Source organism: Mytilus edulis, chromosome 7 (assembly GCF_963676685.1).
Source record: "Mytilus edulis chromosome 7, xbMytEdul2.2, whole genome shotgun sequence".
Lineage (NCBI taxonomy): Eukaryota > Metazoa > Mollusca > Bivalvia > Mytilida > Mytilidae > Mytilus > Mytilus edulis.
In genome coordinates, this window is record NC_092350.1 from 90294309 (window position 1) to 90312622 (window position 18314).

General features: G+C 32.0%; 1 protein-coding gene across 1 annotated transcript in view; it reads left to right on the plus strand.

Moving 5' to 3' along the window:
• The window catches only part of LOC139483491 (uncharacterized), a 28868-nt gene extending 11228 nt beyond the window's left edge, over positions 1-17640 (plus strand). The window contains exons 2-5 of the mRNA XM_071267512.1: positions 3566-3596; positions 9104-9372; positions 12512-12539; positions 17059-17640. Coding sequence (XP_071123613.1) covers positions 3566-3596; positions 9104-9372; positions 12512-12539; positions 17059-17429 — 699 coding nt within the window. The 3' untranslated portion in view covers positions 17430-17640. The remainder of the gene's footprint in view (positions 1-3565; positions 3597-9103; positions 9373-12511; positions 12540-17058) is intronic.
• The last annotated feature ends 674 nt before the right edge of the window (positions 17641-18314 follow it).

Genomic DNA, 18314 nt, shown 5'->3' on the forward strand with positions numbered 1-18314 from the left:
CAAAAAACCCTAGCCGTATTTGGCACAACCTTTTTCAACTTTTGATCCTCAGAGCTGTACAACTTTGTGCCCCTTTTTTTGACTTTCGAACTTTTATATCTGGGCGTCACTGGTAAGTCTTGTTTGGACGAGGCGCGTTTTTGACGTAATGAATTTTAAACCTGATGCCTTTTGTTATCTATTATTCATGTGTTTCTATGCCTAATACGTTCTCCTATTTATTTGTATTGTAGTCCTGTATTATTATGTTGTCATTTTAATGTTATATTTAACAATGCCATCAAAGTGCGAGGTTTGGCATGCCACAAAACCAGGTTCAACCCACCATTTTTTTCTTTAAAAATGTTCTGTACCAAGTCAGGAAAATGGCCATTGTTATATCATAGTATTTTGTCCATAGATTTATGAGTTTTGAACAGCGGTATACTACTGTTGCCTTTATATACCTTCAAATTGCCCTTGTTTTTTTTTCTTCAAAATCACGACTGGTCATACAGTCAAAAAAATTGAAATCGCTTCTAGAATACAGGCAGTTGTAGACTGATCGTACAGAAATTTATTTTGGGATCCTCAAGGAAAACATACTTTTTATGGGAAATATGAGTATTCTACGTAAATACGAAAAGAATATTGAAACAGTATATATTTAACTGTAAACTGATGCAAATATTTGCAATAAAAGATTATTTGCTATGTACTACGAGAGCAAAATTGTCCATCGATTTCACTTTTTTCTTTCAAGTTGGTATGATGCACACGTATATTTTATGTTCTAATGCATGTTTTTGTTACAGTTACACATATTTATGATGCTATACATACCTTGAAGATGTTCAAAGCACTTTATAGATATAGGTGTAAACAAATGATAAGAAAAGTCACCGTAGGCAAAGCCGTCCTGTTCGCCAGTTGGAAATCATCGCTTCGAAAATCGCGACTTCCGGATAGCGTACAGAATAGTATCTACACTGTGTAACTTAATTATATCAATATAGAAAAATGTTCTTACAAATCCCATCAATATATAGGTGTATGTAGTACATGTAATACTACAGAAATCATGGTCATGATTTCAATTATTTCGAAGGTCCTAGGAATTATTATAGAAATAAATCAGTGACCGTCACTTTTACCTCCAATAGTATCTACTCTGTGGATCTACAAATAAGTCAACATGACCAAAATTCTCAATTGACCCCTTAAGTAGTTATTGCCCTTTATAGTCAATTGTTAACAATTTTCATTAATTTTTGTAAATTTTTAGGAAATATTTTCCACTGTAATTACTAAGCCAAGTTTATTATAGATAGAGATAATTGTAGCAACAAGAATGTAAAGAAAGATCTACAAACACATCACCATCACCAAAACACCATTTTGTCATGAATTTATCTGTGTCCATTGTTAATATGCACATAGACCAAGGTGAGCGACACAGGCTCTTGAGAGCCTCTAGTTTGTTATTATCTTGAATATTTTTATAGATAGAGATAAACTGTAAACAACAATAATGAACAGCAAAGTAAGACCAAAAATTAAGTCAACATGACCAAAATGGTCAATTGACCCCCTAAGGAGTTATTGTCCTTTATAGTCAATTTTTAACAATTTCCATAAAATTTGTAAATTTTTACTATTATTTTCCTCTGAAACTACTGGGCCAAATTCATTATAGATAGAGATAATTGTAAGCAGCAAGAATGTTCAGTAAAGTAAGATGTACAAACACATCACCATCACCAAAACACAATTTTGTCATGAATCCATCTGCTTCCTTTGTTTAATATTCACATAGACCAAGGTGAGCAACAGAGACTCTTTAGAGCCTCTAGTTTTATATGTTTTAGGCAGGTAACAAAGAGTTTTTCTTTACTTTGATGCCAATACGACATTCAAAATGGCTGCTATCAGAAGTATACGAGTGATTTGACACCCTTTCAGAAAATAAATTGTGTCAATCTTTTAAAAAACAGATGAAGTTATTTGAAAGAAAGCTTTCAGACATGTTTTAGATCGAACTTACCTAATGTTTGGTACTTCAAAATACAGATGATCTCGGCCCAAGAACAAAGTCGACAACAACAAGTCGAGCGCACGACTTAAAAAATCATGTCGCAAAATAGTTAAATGAAAGAAAAAAAAATTAAATGGAAATACCGACCTACCTAACTTATTAATTTTAATAATGTAACATTAAACAGACATATGATTTTGCTTGGCCTAACAATGGTGTTCATGTGTACAGGTGAAATAAATGTTGTCACGGTCAAAGCTAGCACTAGAGGTCAAAGTAAGACACTTCTAGATATCTTAAAAAAGTGATGGAGAGAGATGGGAAAAAACCACTTTGCAACCGTGATCACTTTCGTTATGTTAGATATTTTAGACACTTTTGCAGATATTATGATGATGAATATTTTGTGTATCTTTTGAGGGTATGAAAAAAAAGTAATTAACATTTCATTTTTTTATTTTACAAAAACATAGTTTAGATTATGTTTATCACAATATTTAGAAAATTATAATTTAAAGTTAATGTAACAGAGATTATTTTTCACGCTACCATAAGTGAACAATTCTATGATTTCATAAAGATTGAATAGAAGAAACACATACTCACATGAACTACGGAAAAAATAGATGATCAAAGGTAAAGACTGAGTGTACTGATTGATAATTTATTTTTAGATGTTCGTTCTTATGTTGTACAGTTTTCACCACTGTCCCAGCTGGTTAACGGGACGGTTGGGATCCCGCTAACATGTTCAATACCGCCACATTCTGTATCTGTATGTATGTGCCTGTCCCAAGTCAGGAGCCTGTAGTTCAGTGGTTGACGTTTGTTGCTGTGTTACATATTTCATGTATTTGTTTTTAGTTATTTTTTTGTACATAATTTAGGCTCTTAGTCTTCTTGTTTGAATTGTTTAACATTTGTCATTTTAAGACCTTTCGTATCTGACTTTGCGATATATGCTTTGTTCATTATTGAAGGCTGTACGGTGACCTATAGATGTTAATGTCTGTGTCATTTTGGTCTTTTGTGGATAGTTGTCTCATTGGCAATCATACCACATCTTCTTTTTTATAATGGTGTACTCGTGTAAACATGAAAGTCACTTGTACACATGCGTAATGCATTAACAGTTAAAGCTTGAAATTCCTTTTTCTGTATCATTGAATTTAAAGCGTTCAAATATCAATTATCATGATTGTCGACAGCCTTTTAAAACCAGATTTTAAATGTTTAAGTTAATCTTCTCAATTGAAACAATATACTATCATGTCAGGTGTATTTCTAACTAAGTAAAGTAAACGGGAACTGACTATTCCAGCTCTCTGTGTTCTGACTTCTCCAACCAAAAACTCTAATAACATTTCTATTGACAGGAAGAGGAGAGGCAGTCTATACATTTGAAACAGAATAAACGGTCCTTGATCATGGTCATACTTTTTCAACATTAGCTGTAGATATAACATGTATGATAAACTCAATTCTTCAATCTAACTTTATCAATTGGGCAGATTTGTGAATGTAGATATCTTTATTACTATTTCGTTTTAGGCAAAAGAACAATGTGAAGTGAACTGTCCAGGTAAATATAAATAATATGTTATTAATTTACTCTTCATTACATTGATCCAACCAAAAACTTGAATAAAAAAGATATTTGTAACTTTGAAATGTGTTGCTGTATATGACTTTTGGGGTACGTTGTACACATTGTGTTTAGTTATTGTATTTAAAACAACAATACCAATATTAAAAAGATATAGAGAGATGTGGCATGAGTGCCAATGAGACATTTCGCCATCCAAGTCACAATTTATAGAAGTAAACCATTGTAGGTCAAGGTTTCGGTCTTCAACACAGATCCTTGGCTCACACTGAAAAGTAAGCTATAAAGGGTCCCCAAATATTACTAGTGTAAAACCATTCAAACAGGAAAACCAACGGTTTAATCTTTATAAAAAGACGAGAAACACTACATTAACAAACGACACCTACTGAACATCCGATTCCTGACTTAAAGTTTGTTTTAAAAAAAACATAATTCATTTACACCAATCCAGAAAAGTGCTTTGGACACAAGAAATTTGTAACCGAAAGTGTTAAGTGAGCTTTTCTTATCACTTGGCGTTTGATGTCCGTCATTGCTGTCAGCCGTCATACGTTAACTATTACCATTTACTCTTAAACGCAAACACTGGGCCAATTGTAACCTAACTTGGCCTTCATCATTGGTTATCTAGTTTAAAACAATTGTCAGATGATCTCACCTTATAACCAACATGGTTAAACGTATAACATAGGACCAATATTAATGTTGTGTCTATCATCTTCAAAAGCTAAAGATGGAAAATATATAACAAAGCAGACATGTGCTTAATATTGAGATTTATCTACCGGTCAATAACTTTAAAAGAAATGAGACGACTCAATGAAAGAGTCTTTAATTAATGAGCGTTAAGCATTTTCCTCGTGTCTGCCTATTATCTTGAAAACTATAATATGTATAGAAAAATAGCGAAAATGATCAGCAAGACAAGATCTATCAATGTATTATATTGCCAAAATCATTAGTCAACTTTTTGTAGGAGTTACAGCCTCTAAATGACTTTCACGTGATCTATTCTTGAATATGACTGTTTTGCCGAATGTGAATTCGTATTGCTATATTACGTGTCTCGATATTTATATATCAAACATTTTTATAAGTCCGGTTGGATATTTTGTTATTTCTTATGTTTGCTGTTGGAGACGATGTGGTTCAGTATTTAAATATCCAGCTTTTAGATATTGAGTTGTTACTTTCTTATACATGTGGGCCTGGTCTTTCATTTTGTAATGAGTTCTTGTCTGTTTATTAATATTTCATTTATGGTATGAATTCTGTATATTCGGTTCATTTCACATATGACTAATAAAAATTATTCTTTGTCAGTTTAGTCGAGTTATTCGTGGTTCGTCTACAGTGTTTTTGTGTCAGTGGTTTGCTTTCGTGTGTGTTTACTGTTTGGTTATGCATGATTTTGCCTTATATTTCAGTTGTTTTATTTTTATTTTCTGTATATATGTATGTAAAAGTGAAGATACAAAATCAGTTATTGTATTTATATGATTATAAGTTTAAAGCAACTGTATGTACAGGATTATTTAGTTTATACACAGTTTTGATTTAGAAGAAATCCAGATATGATTAGAAAATACAAACAATAACATAATATAAACAAAAGAAATTCCATTTTGATATAATTGTCGTGGTTATAACATACACACAGTGTAAATACTATTCTGTACGCTATCCGGAAGTCGCGATTTTCGAAGCGAGAACTTTTTGAATCACATTTAAATTTGTTGGATATACTATATTAAACGGTAAGATGTTCATCTGTACATTGCTTAATGATTAATTCAGCTGACATCGATATTCACAAATGGTTTATAATTAAATTTAGCACATTCATTATTCGTATCTTTGCCTTAATCAAGAGATTTTCAAGTGCATCACTACGGTAAATCAGTCGGTGAACCTGAAAACAATCTTTTTGCACCCTTACTGTACAAATTACCGTAAAAAACAGACTTAATTTACTAAATAAAGTATATTTTAAGTGGTGGTAAAAGTTTCAGCCAGATCTTTGAAGCCAGAAATAAGAAAATTACACTTGTTTGAATTTCTCACTGTACGATCAGTCTCGCTTGTATATTTTGAAACTGTATGCTCAGTCTTTATTTCACTGTATTCTAGTAGTGATTTCAAAGTTATTTACGATACATTAGAAGATTGCATTTTTCTTAATAACACAGATATATTTTAATAAATTCACATCCTGAAAACTTATCAAACATGTTTTAGCTTGATAGGGTGTACTCGACTTACTACATTAAGTATAAGGATGTTTGAATGTTGCTGAAATAAGAGGAAGGTTTGTTTGTTTATTTAAGTTTCAGAAATGTCCTCCGTTATACTTAAAATTGTACAAACACACAGATGTAATTGTTTTATAAAAGTGCATGTATTTACAAACATTCGAGGCCGTACTGTAGCCTATAATTGATCACAGTTCCTTCACTTTGTTTTGGATGTAGATCTGTCTCTTTCACACTCAATTGTACACCACTTGGTAAAGCGGTGGTTTATAGTGATAATGAAGTCCGTCTTTCAGTTCGTCCGTTGGACCGGTACAACATGTTTCGCCGGTTTTGTAAGGGCATCTCCTCATTAACCACTTAATATACATTGGGGTTTCCAGACATTTTTAAATGGAGAGGGGGTCCAATCCAGGAGAAAAGAGGATTCCAAATATATGTCCCCATACAAATGCATTGAAAATTTAAAAAAAAAAGTTTCAAACAGCCGGATCCCATTTTTCTTGAATCCGTCACTGGTATAACTATAACATTATTTTTTCTCGGATTCCGTATCATAAATGATAATATAAAAAAAAGAAGATTCGGTATAAGATTGCCAATGAGACAACCGTCTACAAGAGATCAAAATGACACAGACATTAACAAATATAGATCACCGTATGGCCTTCAACAATGAGCAAAGCTAATACCACAAAGTCAGCTATATAAGGCCCCGAAATGACAATGTAAAACAATTTAAACGAGAAAATTAACGGCCTTATTTATATATTAAAAATGGAATGTATTTCGAATTTTATTAAAAAATCTTTTATGGGGTTTCTTTATATAAGATACGGACTTGAACATTGCATTATATGGGGGCACCCATCAGGTATTTCCAACCGTGACACTTTTCTAAAACTGCTCTATTTTTTATTAATTAATGTATTATGGACCTTCTATTTAGAATTTTTGGTAAAAATATTTTTGATGTTTCTATATTTAAAATACGGACTTTGTCATAACCTTATATTGGGCATACCTATTTTATATCCACAACTTCCTTCAGACACTTGTCATAACTTAATGAATCTTTTTTTCAGATTCCTTATCATTTAATTCAACTAGGCACCTCTTATTTTGAATTTTCGAAAATTCATCGGTTTTCTATTCCCATGATAAGGACTTTTCCACTACCTTTAATATTGAGTGGTACCCGTTTACTATACGCAACTTTCAAAACCTTACCATATATTAATAAAACTCCTCATATTCGTTATTAAATGATGCCCCTGTGCACCTATAATTTAGTTTTCTGGTGGTTTATTTTTTTCCAAAACATAGACTATAGAAGTGGTGGGGTATAATTTCGTTAATTCTTTCCTCAATACCTAAAGTTTTTAAACAAAGCTTTCTCTATCTATTTTTTTGTCATTTTAAAAGAGACAGGCTCGATGTATGTTATCACCAATTTGTCAACGGCAGACGGTGTAAATAGTTTTTACAAATGTAATAGTTAAACAGATAACTGCAACGACACACTAATACAAAGTCCACAAGCGAATCATGTATTGCCTTTTAGGCATTTGATTTTAAGTAACACTGACGGAACAAAAATATAATTATTTTGCCGTCTACAAAAATCATCAGAAATATATTTATATTGTCCGATGAAAGAAATTACACTTTATAGTTCCATGGACACAATCATAATATCACATAGATACGTATATACCATCAAATTGCCGTTGTTTTTCAGTCAAGGTCGTTAAAAACTTCCATTTGTTGTTGTTTTTTTTTTCTTCAAAATCACGACTAGTCATACAGACAAAAAATCTGAAATCGCTTCTAGAATACAGTCAGTTTTGGACTGATCGTACAGTAATTTATTTTGGGATCCTCAAGGAAAGCATATTTTTTTATTAGAAATACGAACATTTTTCTTAAATACGGTAGGAATATTGAAACAGTATATATTTAACTGTAAACTGATGCAAATATTTACAATAAAAGATTATTTGCTTTGTACTACGAGAGCAAAATTGTCAATCGATTTCACTTTTTGCTATGAAGTTGGTGTGTTGCACACGTATATTTTATATTCTACTGCATGTTTTTGTTACAGTTACTCATATCTATGATGCTATACATACATTTAAGATGTGCAAAGCACTTTATAGATATAGGAGTAAACAAATGATGAGAAAAAGCACCAAAACAAAACCGTTCTGTTAGGCAGTTTGAAATCCTCGCTTCGAAAATCGCGACTTCCGGATAGCGTACAGAATAGTATCTAAACTGTAATACATATAACAATACATTACAATCTCAATCGCAATTAACATTTACCATTTTTAACTTTTTGTGACGTTGATCCATTCGTGTGAATTCCTTGCAGTTTATATTTCGTTTGTGATGTCCTGGTGTGCCGTCGAAAAATCATGGGAGGTATCAGTTGTTATTTCGATGTTTTTATATGTTGTACATGTAATGTTAAGATATTTTTTTTTTCAATTCCTTAGAGTAGTCTGTGTCCGCAATTGATGTTGGTTTTTTTTGCTATCTATTTCTCGCTTGTAGGCGCCTTTCTCTTAAGAGACCCTTTGTTTTAAGCCTTATAATAAATAAGTCAAAATTTAACAAAAATAAGTCAGATATCTAACAAATTAATCATGTCCCATTTAGGTAAAATGTTTTTATGCCCCACCTACGATTATAGAGGGGCATTATGTTTTCTGGTCTGTGCATCTGTTCGTCTGTGCGTCCGTCTGTGCGTCCGTCCGTTCGCTTCAGGTTAAAGTTTTTAGTCGAGGTTTGATGAAGCTGAAGTCCAATCAACTTGAAACTTAATACACATGTTCCCTATGATATGATCTTTCTAATTTTATTGCCAAATTAAAGTTTGACCCCTATTTCATGGTCCACTGACTAAGAAAATGATAGTGCAAAGTTCAGGTTAAAGTTTTTGGTCAAGGTAGTTTTTGATGAAGTTAAAGTTACATCAACTTGAAACTTAGAACACATGTTCCCTATGATATGATCTTTCTAATTTTAATTCCAAATTAAAGTTTTGATCCCAATTTATGGTCCACTGAACATAGAAAATGATAGTGGGAGTGGGGCATCCATGTACTATGGACACATTCTTGTTTAGAATTAGGATGATCTTGTTATGACTTTTTTTAAATATTTGATTTCAAAAGTAATCAAATATTTCAGCAAAGTTATCTTCTTGTATTATTTTAGGTTTACAGGAAGGTGCATTGAATCAGATGCCGAGTGATATTGAACTTCAGAGATTTGCATCACGATGTGATGCAACTACTATTCGAGAGTTAGCCATACATCTTGGTATGTCTTTCCAAGAATGGGAAGACCTTAGATGTAATTTTGATCGGATTGAGGTTGTGAAGTATAGAATACTGGTCAACTGGAGAGAAAAATGTTCAGGAAAATTCCGCAACATATCAAAAGCTTTAACAGATATGGATTTACCTACCCATAAACTGTGTCAGGTAATTGAACATTGGTTGATTTGACCTTAGAGTTTACGGCCACATGCAATGATTATAATTAACTACTGATCAATGGTGTTCTAAAGTATCACGTGTATTAAACACTATTATGAATTAGGGTTTTGATTGGGTTTACAGAGTTTGGAATAATGGCGAAAAAAAGAAGTAAAATGGACACAATAATTTAAAAAAGAGGGACGAAAGATACCAGTGGGACAGTCAAACTCATAGATCGAAAATAAACTGACAAGGCAATGGCTAAAACATAAAAATAAAACAGACAACTATTAGTGCACAAGACACAACATAGAAAACTAAAAGACTAAGAAACACGAACCACACTTTAAACTTGGTAACAATTAGGAACAGAAAATTGGTGCTAAAAAGAATAAAGCATTGAAATCAAAAGGATAAGGAATAGACATACTGTCATAAAGAAATAATGAATAAAAGATTACCCTCCAAATTTTTAAAGACTAAAATTATGATTAATAGACCACTGCCACATTACCTTGACCCTTTTTTTCAAGCATTGATATTCAGGTAAATTTTCAATTACATTGGACTTTGTTTCCTTTCTTTCTTTGTGTGTTTGTTTGGTTTGTGCTGATCTGAGAAGTTGACCCCTTGCCATCTACTTTGTTTTCAAGCTTGTTCCTTTTATCCTGTGATGTATAACCCCAACCAAGGTTGTTTAGTGGTTGTGCTCTCACTCACATGTTAAAAACAACAAATTTGTGCAGGTGCCTGCCAAACTCAGGAGTTAGAATTCCGGTCATTGTCATTGAATGCTGTATGTCATATTTGTTTTTCAATTTCACAGTAATCAGGCAATTCTTTTTTGTTTTACCTGCGACGAAAGTCCTTGAAAGCGAGACAAAGTGATAGCTTTTCCAACGATGGCAGTTCAGGCTCCGGCGTTAAGAACTGTTACGTTCTCTGCTGAAGTTAGTTTAATAGGAACTACGTGTGATAGATCTATTATGTTTTGTATGGAGATGCTTATTATTGGTTCATCATTGAACAGTGACCTAATTGATTAGCAATTTTCTTATTCTTAGTTTGATATGATCTACATGTGTCAGATCAATGATATTTTGAATGAAGTTGCAATATTAATACTATCAGTTCATGTCTATATTAAGGCTCTGCACACTAGGTCACGGTCCAGAGATTTGGGATTATTTCGCAATTGCCAATGATAAGTTTTTCTGCCTAAGGGTGTACTTGGTCTAAGGTAAAATTGAATAAATTAAGAAAATTAAAAATTGATACTTCAAGCTGGATGAGTTTTAGTTAAGGATCAGAATAAGCTAAAAATATTGAAAGGTCATGGAGCTCCGTTGCTAGATATTTGATTTATAAAATAAGTTGGGAAAAGGCTGACTCGGACTCTATATTTGCATTGATATTATTTTGGTCTCCAATCAGAAGAAATAAAATCAAGAATTTGCTTAAATTTAGTCAAATGACCTTTTATAAGCTTTTTAGTCTTCTGTTAAAAGATAAATAGTTGTTATGGGCAAACTGTTTTTACCTTGTATCGTATGGAAAAACACCAAGGAGTCAGACCATTTATGTATAATGAGTGATCATCAAAAAAACCCTTGCTTTAACTTAATTGTCCTTGAAAAGCTATGTAGTTGAAGTTCAGTTATTCATTTCCTAAACAACAAATATCAAAATAAAAGTGGTTCAGCCTCTTGCTACATAAGTCCATGATACAGGTAATGTAAATTGAACTCAATTAAACGTGTGTATGCCCCATTTTAGGCAACATGTTTTCTGGACTATGTGTACGTTCGTTCGTTTGTTCACCCGTTCGTTCGTTCATCTGTCTCGCTTCAAGTTACAGTTTTTGGTCGAGGTAGTGTTTTAATGAAGTTTTAATCCAATCAACTTGAAACTAATTACACATGTTCCCTATGATATAGTCTTTCTAATTTTAATGCCAATTTAGAGTTTTTAACCCGTTTTCACTGTCCACTGAACATTCTTGTTCTGATTTATTTTCAGGTTGTGTTCAACTCATAATTTAATACATGTGATATATGGTTTGTAGATAGGGTGTTATATGAAAATTAGGAGCTATGGTATCATTCCCAATGAGACAACTATCCAACAAAGTTCAATTATAGACAACCATGTAGCCTTCAACAACGAAACTATTCTCATACCGTACAATCGTTTATAAAAGGCCTTGACATGAGAAATGTGAAACAATATATTTCAAAACCGCCTAATTTATAACAGAACAGTTTACGAAAAACAGACTACTGAACTACAGGCTCTTGAATACGCCACGTAAACAATGTGGTGGGGTTAAACATGTTAATGAGCTCTCAACCATTGCCCTTTTTTTGTCGTAGATGTTTGTATAGAGTTTCGGTGAAGCACTGAAATATCTCAATCTAAAAACCAATATTTGTTGCTTTCCTTTTCGGGTAAATATCAGCAGTGTATTTAGACAAACTTTATTTTTTAACGAAAAGTATCATCAAGATAATGGAAAGTATAGTTGAAATGATCAAATAAATTGAATTTTAACAGGTCTTTACTGAGTTTGGTTGTTAAGTGTGGTAAATAACAGTATAGGAACAATTTGTTCCAATAGGAATATCAACAACATATCGATTAACCTATATTGCAAAAACGTACATAAATGCTGTAAAGGAGAACATTCACTGAATCTATAAGGGTTTTAACCAAAGCGGTATTTTTTAATTCCCTGCTTGCACTTTTTGATCTTGAATGTTTGAAGGTAGTGAAAAACTGTTGATTATAGACTTTTAAACAAATTATTTCATAATTCACTAGCAAATATGTGTTGAAATCGCTTTCTCAGTACAGGTATGTTTACTCGGTTTTAAATTTGTTATAAAGACCCCACTATAAAGTTACAGAAACATATTTTGTACCAAATGTGGGTCTTATAATTATATATTTACAACTAGTATGTCCATTTAGATAGGTGTTCATGTTATTGACAATAAAACGTTAATTTCACTGCACAACTTTATACAATTACATATATATTTTTATATATTACTTGGAGATCACATAACATAGACAGCAATATGTTTACAAAAAAAAGGTTTGATTAGATTTCTTTTTTAATAGAATTTAAATTATATTACAGATAAGAAGAGTTATAAAAAGAGAATGTGGTATGTATTGCTAATATCTGTGTGTGTGTAATTGTTAACACAGACACGATAAGGGTTTTATTGTTGAGACAGGAAGACTTGTCAAGTGTTATGACAGGTAGTTGTATATCTATACAACCAGTACGGTCTCACAATCCTCAGACAAAGGTACACACAACTATTTCAAGTCGAAATCAAAGTTCTAAAAATTGTTCAGGGTCAATAATCTATATATCTGTTCGTCAGTTTGTAATATGTATGTCTCTCTGTTAGTCAATTTTTTTCCATATTCATTTTAAATTTCTTGCAGGATATATTTTGTTATATTTTGTGTTGTCTGGAGAGTACTTATTTGTTTGTCAGGAATGAAGATGGAATATTGTTCAAAAAGGTTATCTTGGAAACGTAAAATTTCCAAAAGTTAAGTTTGTCTGAGAATATATCAGCCATCTTAACACTAATTCTATTGAATGGGTCTGTGTACTGATAAGGTTTTTGTCTGGGAAACATGGTTTATTGATTAAGTGCATTGAGTTTTTAACTAGTTTTTATACGACCGCAAAATTTGAAAAAATTTTCGTCGTATATTGCTATCATGTTGGCGTCGTCGTCGTCGTCGTCGTCGTCGTCGTCGTCGTCCGAATACTTTTAGTTTTCGCACTCTAACTTTAGTAAAAGTCAATGGAAATCTTTGAAATTTTAACACAAGGTTTATGACCACAAAAGGAAGGCTGGTATTGATTTTGGGAGTTTTGGTCCCAACATTTTAGGAATTAGGGGCCAAAAAGGGCCCAAATAAGCATTTTCTTGGTTTTCGAAATATAACTTTAGTTTAAGTTAATAGAAATCTATGAAATTTTGACACAAGGTTTATGTCCACAAAAGAACGGTTGGGATTCATTTTGGGAGTTTTGGTTTCAACAGTTTAGGAATTAGGGGCCAAAAAGGGCCCAAATAAGCATTATTCTTGGTTTTCGCACAATAACTTTAGTTTAAGTAAATAGAAATCAATGAAATTTAAACACAATGATAATGACTACAAAAGGAAGGTTGGTATTGATTTTGGGAGTTTAGGTCCCAACAGTTTAGGAATTAGGGGCCAAAAAGGGACCCAAATAAGCATTTTTCTTGGTTTTCGCACCATAACGTTAGTATAAGTAAATAGAAATCTATGAAATTTAAACACAAGGTTTATGACCATAAAAGGAAGGTTAGTATTGATTTTGGGAGTTTTGGTCCCAACATAATAAGGGGCTCAAAGGGTCCAAAATTAAACTTTGTTTGATTTCATCAAAATTGAATAATTGGGGTTCTTTGATATGACGAATCTAACTGTCATGACTGTGTATGTAGATTCTTAACTTTTGGTCCCGTTTTCAAATTGGTCTACATTAAGGTCAAAAGGGTCCAAAATTAAACTTAGTTTGATTTTGACAAAAAATGAATCAGTTAGGTTCTTTGATATGCTGAATCTAAAAATGTACTTGGATTCTTGATTATTGGCCCAATTTTCAAGTTGGTCCAAATCAGGGTCCAAAATTAAACTTTGTTTGATTTCATCAAAAATTGAATAAATGGGGTTCTTTGATATACCAAATCTAACTGTGTATGTAGATTCTTCATTTTTGGTCCTGTTTTCAAATTGGTCTACACTAAAGTCCAAAGGGTCCAAAATTAAACTTAGTCTGATTTTAACAAAAATTGAAATCTTGGGGTTCTTTGATATGCTGAATCCAAAAATGTACTTAGATTTTTTATTATGGGCCCAGTTTTCAAGTTGGTCCAAATCAGGATCTAAAATTATTATATTAAGTATTGTGCAATAGCAAGTCTTTTCAATTGCACAGTATTGCGCAATGGCAAGAAATATCTAATTGCACAATATTGTGAAATAGCAAATTTTTTTTTTAATTAGAGTTATCTTTCTTTGTCCAGAATAGTAAGCAAGAAATATCTAATTGCAAAATATTGTGCAATAGCAAGATTTTTTTTAATTGGAGTTATCTTTCTTTGTCCAGAATCAACTTAAATCTTTGTTATATACAATATACAATGTATATTCACTTTTTACTACCAACTGATAAATTAAAATAATCTTTACCATTCAGTGATAACAAGCAGTTTTTTTACATCTTAATATTTTATGATGTATTTAAATGCGTAGTTATTGTTGCAAACTCCATTAGAAATTTTAATTGAGATTAGTTTTGGAATAAGGGAAAGGGGGATGTGATTAAAAAAATTGGGTTCAATTTTTCTCATTTGAAATTTCATAAATAAAAAAGAAAATTTCTTCAAACATTTTTTTGAGAGGATTAATATTCAACAGCATAGTGAATTGCTCTAAGAGAAAACAAAAATTTTAAGTTCATTAGAACACATTCATTCTGTGTCAGAAACCTATGCTGTGTCAACTATTTAATCACAATTCAAATTTAGAGCTGAATCCAGCTTGAATGTTGTGTCCATACTTGCCCCAACCGTTTAGGGTTCAACCTGTGCGGTCGTATAAAGCTACGACATGCGGAGCATCTGGTTTACTACTCAAGTCTTTTGTATGTTGTTTTTATTCATATATCTACCTTATGAGTTGATATGAAATAAGAATAAGGCTTCAGTAATCCATACAATTAAACAGGTTTTCAGACAGCACTCAACATCAACCAATGAACCCTGATTTTGGCCATAAACATAAAGCAGGTGGCGGATTGGACGTGTTTCTTATTTCTACCCGAGCCCACTTTTTTCGTTAATCTTGAACATTTAAATGCTTTCTGCATTAACAATTTATCTGTTTTAGCTCGCTTAAGGATTTTCGTTATACTATGTATATTTAGGTAAATACAGCTTAGAAGGGCTTGTTGCTGCAATTTACTCGAAGTTTAGGAAATACATATCAATTATATCTTGATGCTTTTTTACCCTGTACATTTTTTAACTTTACGTTTGGGTTGCTTTTGAAGAAGGCAGTTGAAAGATACGAGGGTTTAATTTGTCATTTCAGAAAGACTAGAAACAATGGGTCATTTCAGTTTTATTCAGTATAGTTATATGGTTTAACATATATTTGACTGAGTTCATCTGACTTTATTTTCAAAACTATTTATTTTTATTTCTCGCTCTAATTATATCACATTTTGATATAATATAGATTTTGATACCTTACTTATGATAACGTTGCACAACGAAAAATTATGCGCCTTCACATCTAATCCTTTTGTCTATACGCAGTCAGTCATTGACAATTATATCAATTGTCATTTATGTCACATTAAAGCCGAAATACATAGACTATATTCTTCCTCGACAAAAGTGTTTTTTTGTTCCAAAAAAGAATTTAAACAATTACTTTTAACACTATTTTAAATATCCCATGCATAGATTACCGTATTTGGCACAACATTTTGGAATTTTGGATTCTCATGCTTTACAACTTTGTACTTGTTTTGCTATATATTTTTTTTATATGAGCGTCACTGATGAGTCTTATGTAGACGAAACGCGCGTCTGTTGTACTGAATTATAATACTGGTACTTTTGATAACTATTTTATAAAGAGTCCAATTTGAAATTGCATATACAGAAAACTGTGTCGGGATTGTTTGTTATGAATTTAATGTTTTTCTCATCGAACACAAAGTCTGATTATTTATTTTTTATGTGTTTGTTTGCTTAATTATTAACAAACATTAAAAAGAACCAATCTCAAAGTTTAGTAATTAAAAAATATCTTTGATTATTGCTCTCTCATTGACATGCATTATATTTGTCCCTTCATCTTTTTTTTGTTGGTTAAAACGATTGTTTCCTGTTTGCTGTATGACAAATCATTTAAGTTATTTTGATGGTCAAAATAAAGTTCACATTTAAGATACTTTATTTCACAGCTTAGACACCTGGCCAGCTCTACAATTTAAAATGATGTTAAAAGATCCCAATTCGAATTCTTCTTATCACCTTTTAACACTTTATACTTTCTAAATTTCCGATAATTGTACCTGTCTAATAAAATGTCTTCTTGTTGTACTTGGATTGAAGTTTCAATGTCTTTTATTTAATTTTGGACTTTACTACTTCGATTATGTCATACATAGTTAATTTAATGCCCCATTTAAAATTTTATTATCTTTGACTACATTTATTTTGTGTTAGAAACCTATAACATGTCTTCAAATTAATCTCAATCAAAATTCAGACAGCACCAAGCTTGAATATTTGCGTCCAAATTTGCCTAGATATATGAAGATGTTGTGTGAGTGCCAATGAGACAACTCTCCATCCAAATTACAATTTATAAAAGTTAACCATTATAGGTCAATGTACGGCCTTCAACACTGTTAAAGGTTCGAAGTCTGTGCTCTTATCAGCCTGCGCTTGTGGGATTGGTGAAGCATTTAACAATGCTATGCCTTTTTGGAGAGAATATTAACACTTTTCCTGTTTTACAGTCCACTTTGTTATTTGTGATGAGTTTTATAGCAACTTACAGAACTTTGACTACACAGTAGATTTGTCTTATGATTTATATTTATCTAAACAGATATCGATGAAATATACATGGATTGGATTCCAACAGATGAAATTCTAGATGCTCTTGCACAAGTCATAGGTGTGTTATCCTTCCAACTGGGTATAGAATTAGAGTTACCGATAACATCAATAGATATTATACAGCATGATAATGGACGGAATTTAGTTGCACAGTGTAAACAAATATTATTTCAATGGAGAGTTCAGGGGGTCAGGCCTACCATAGGCGTTCTGGTTCAAGCTCTGCTTAATGTTGGAAGAGGTACCAAATGTTTAGAAGAGATCATTAAAACTGTTGGAGTGAAGAAATATGTGCCACAAACAGAAGGAAAATTAAAAACATTTCTTAAAAAACTGAATCCTTTTCAGAAGAAGAAATAGTACAGACATTTTTTAATTGGAATTTTATAATCAAGACTTACACCATCCTTTTGCTTTGCCATTAGGAGACGATTGTAATAGTACCTGGTGTAGTCTTATCTTTGTGTAAATAATATTCAAATTCTGGCAAACTAAATTTCAATACTGGCATAGATGATGAGTTTATATTCAACCTAATTATAAACAGTTAACATAGTAAGATAGACTACATAATCAAATTTTTAACTTTTCTTCGACAAAGGAAACTATTTTACATTTGTGAACTTTCCAATTTCATGTTCATGGATTTCACTTCTCGCATCACCAGAAAATAGGGTACTGTAAATTCATAGTTTATTACAATTATTTTTTTGGTGTCGCAAAATTGGTTGGGAACTGTAATGATAAGAACTTGTATTCTGATATCCGATAATCGGGTTTCTACACACTGATATTATAAAACATAGTAGAAAGCAACAATGTGAACCTTTTTGATGAGTTAGGGCAGCAAGGTGCTAACAAACTTCACATTGTGTCCAGTGCTTGATATACTACGATATCTATAGATTGCACTTTGTAAATACAGCTGTTTTTCAACCAACACCAATTTTGGGGAGATGTACAGTATCCAATGATAATTAATGTGTTTGACATACTGGTTCCCAGATATGATGTCTATGTTTCATCTTGTAGAGACATGGGAATGTTACCAGTAAATATACATATCGGTCAAATTGAAATATATGAAAAACATAAAGTACTAGAAGGGGTAGTATACAGAATTTGAGTGTAAGTATAAACTCTCAGCAGTTCGGGGCATATATATACGTTGACAATATTTCGAACAGCCCTATTTTTTTACCATTGTAAAATAAGTTGTGCATATAACTTTCCTTTCTAGGATAC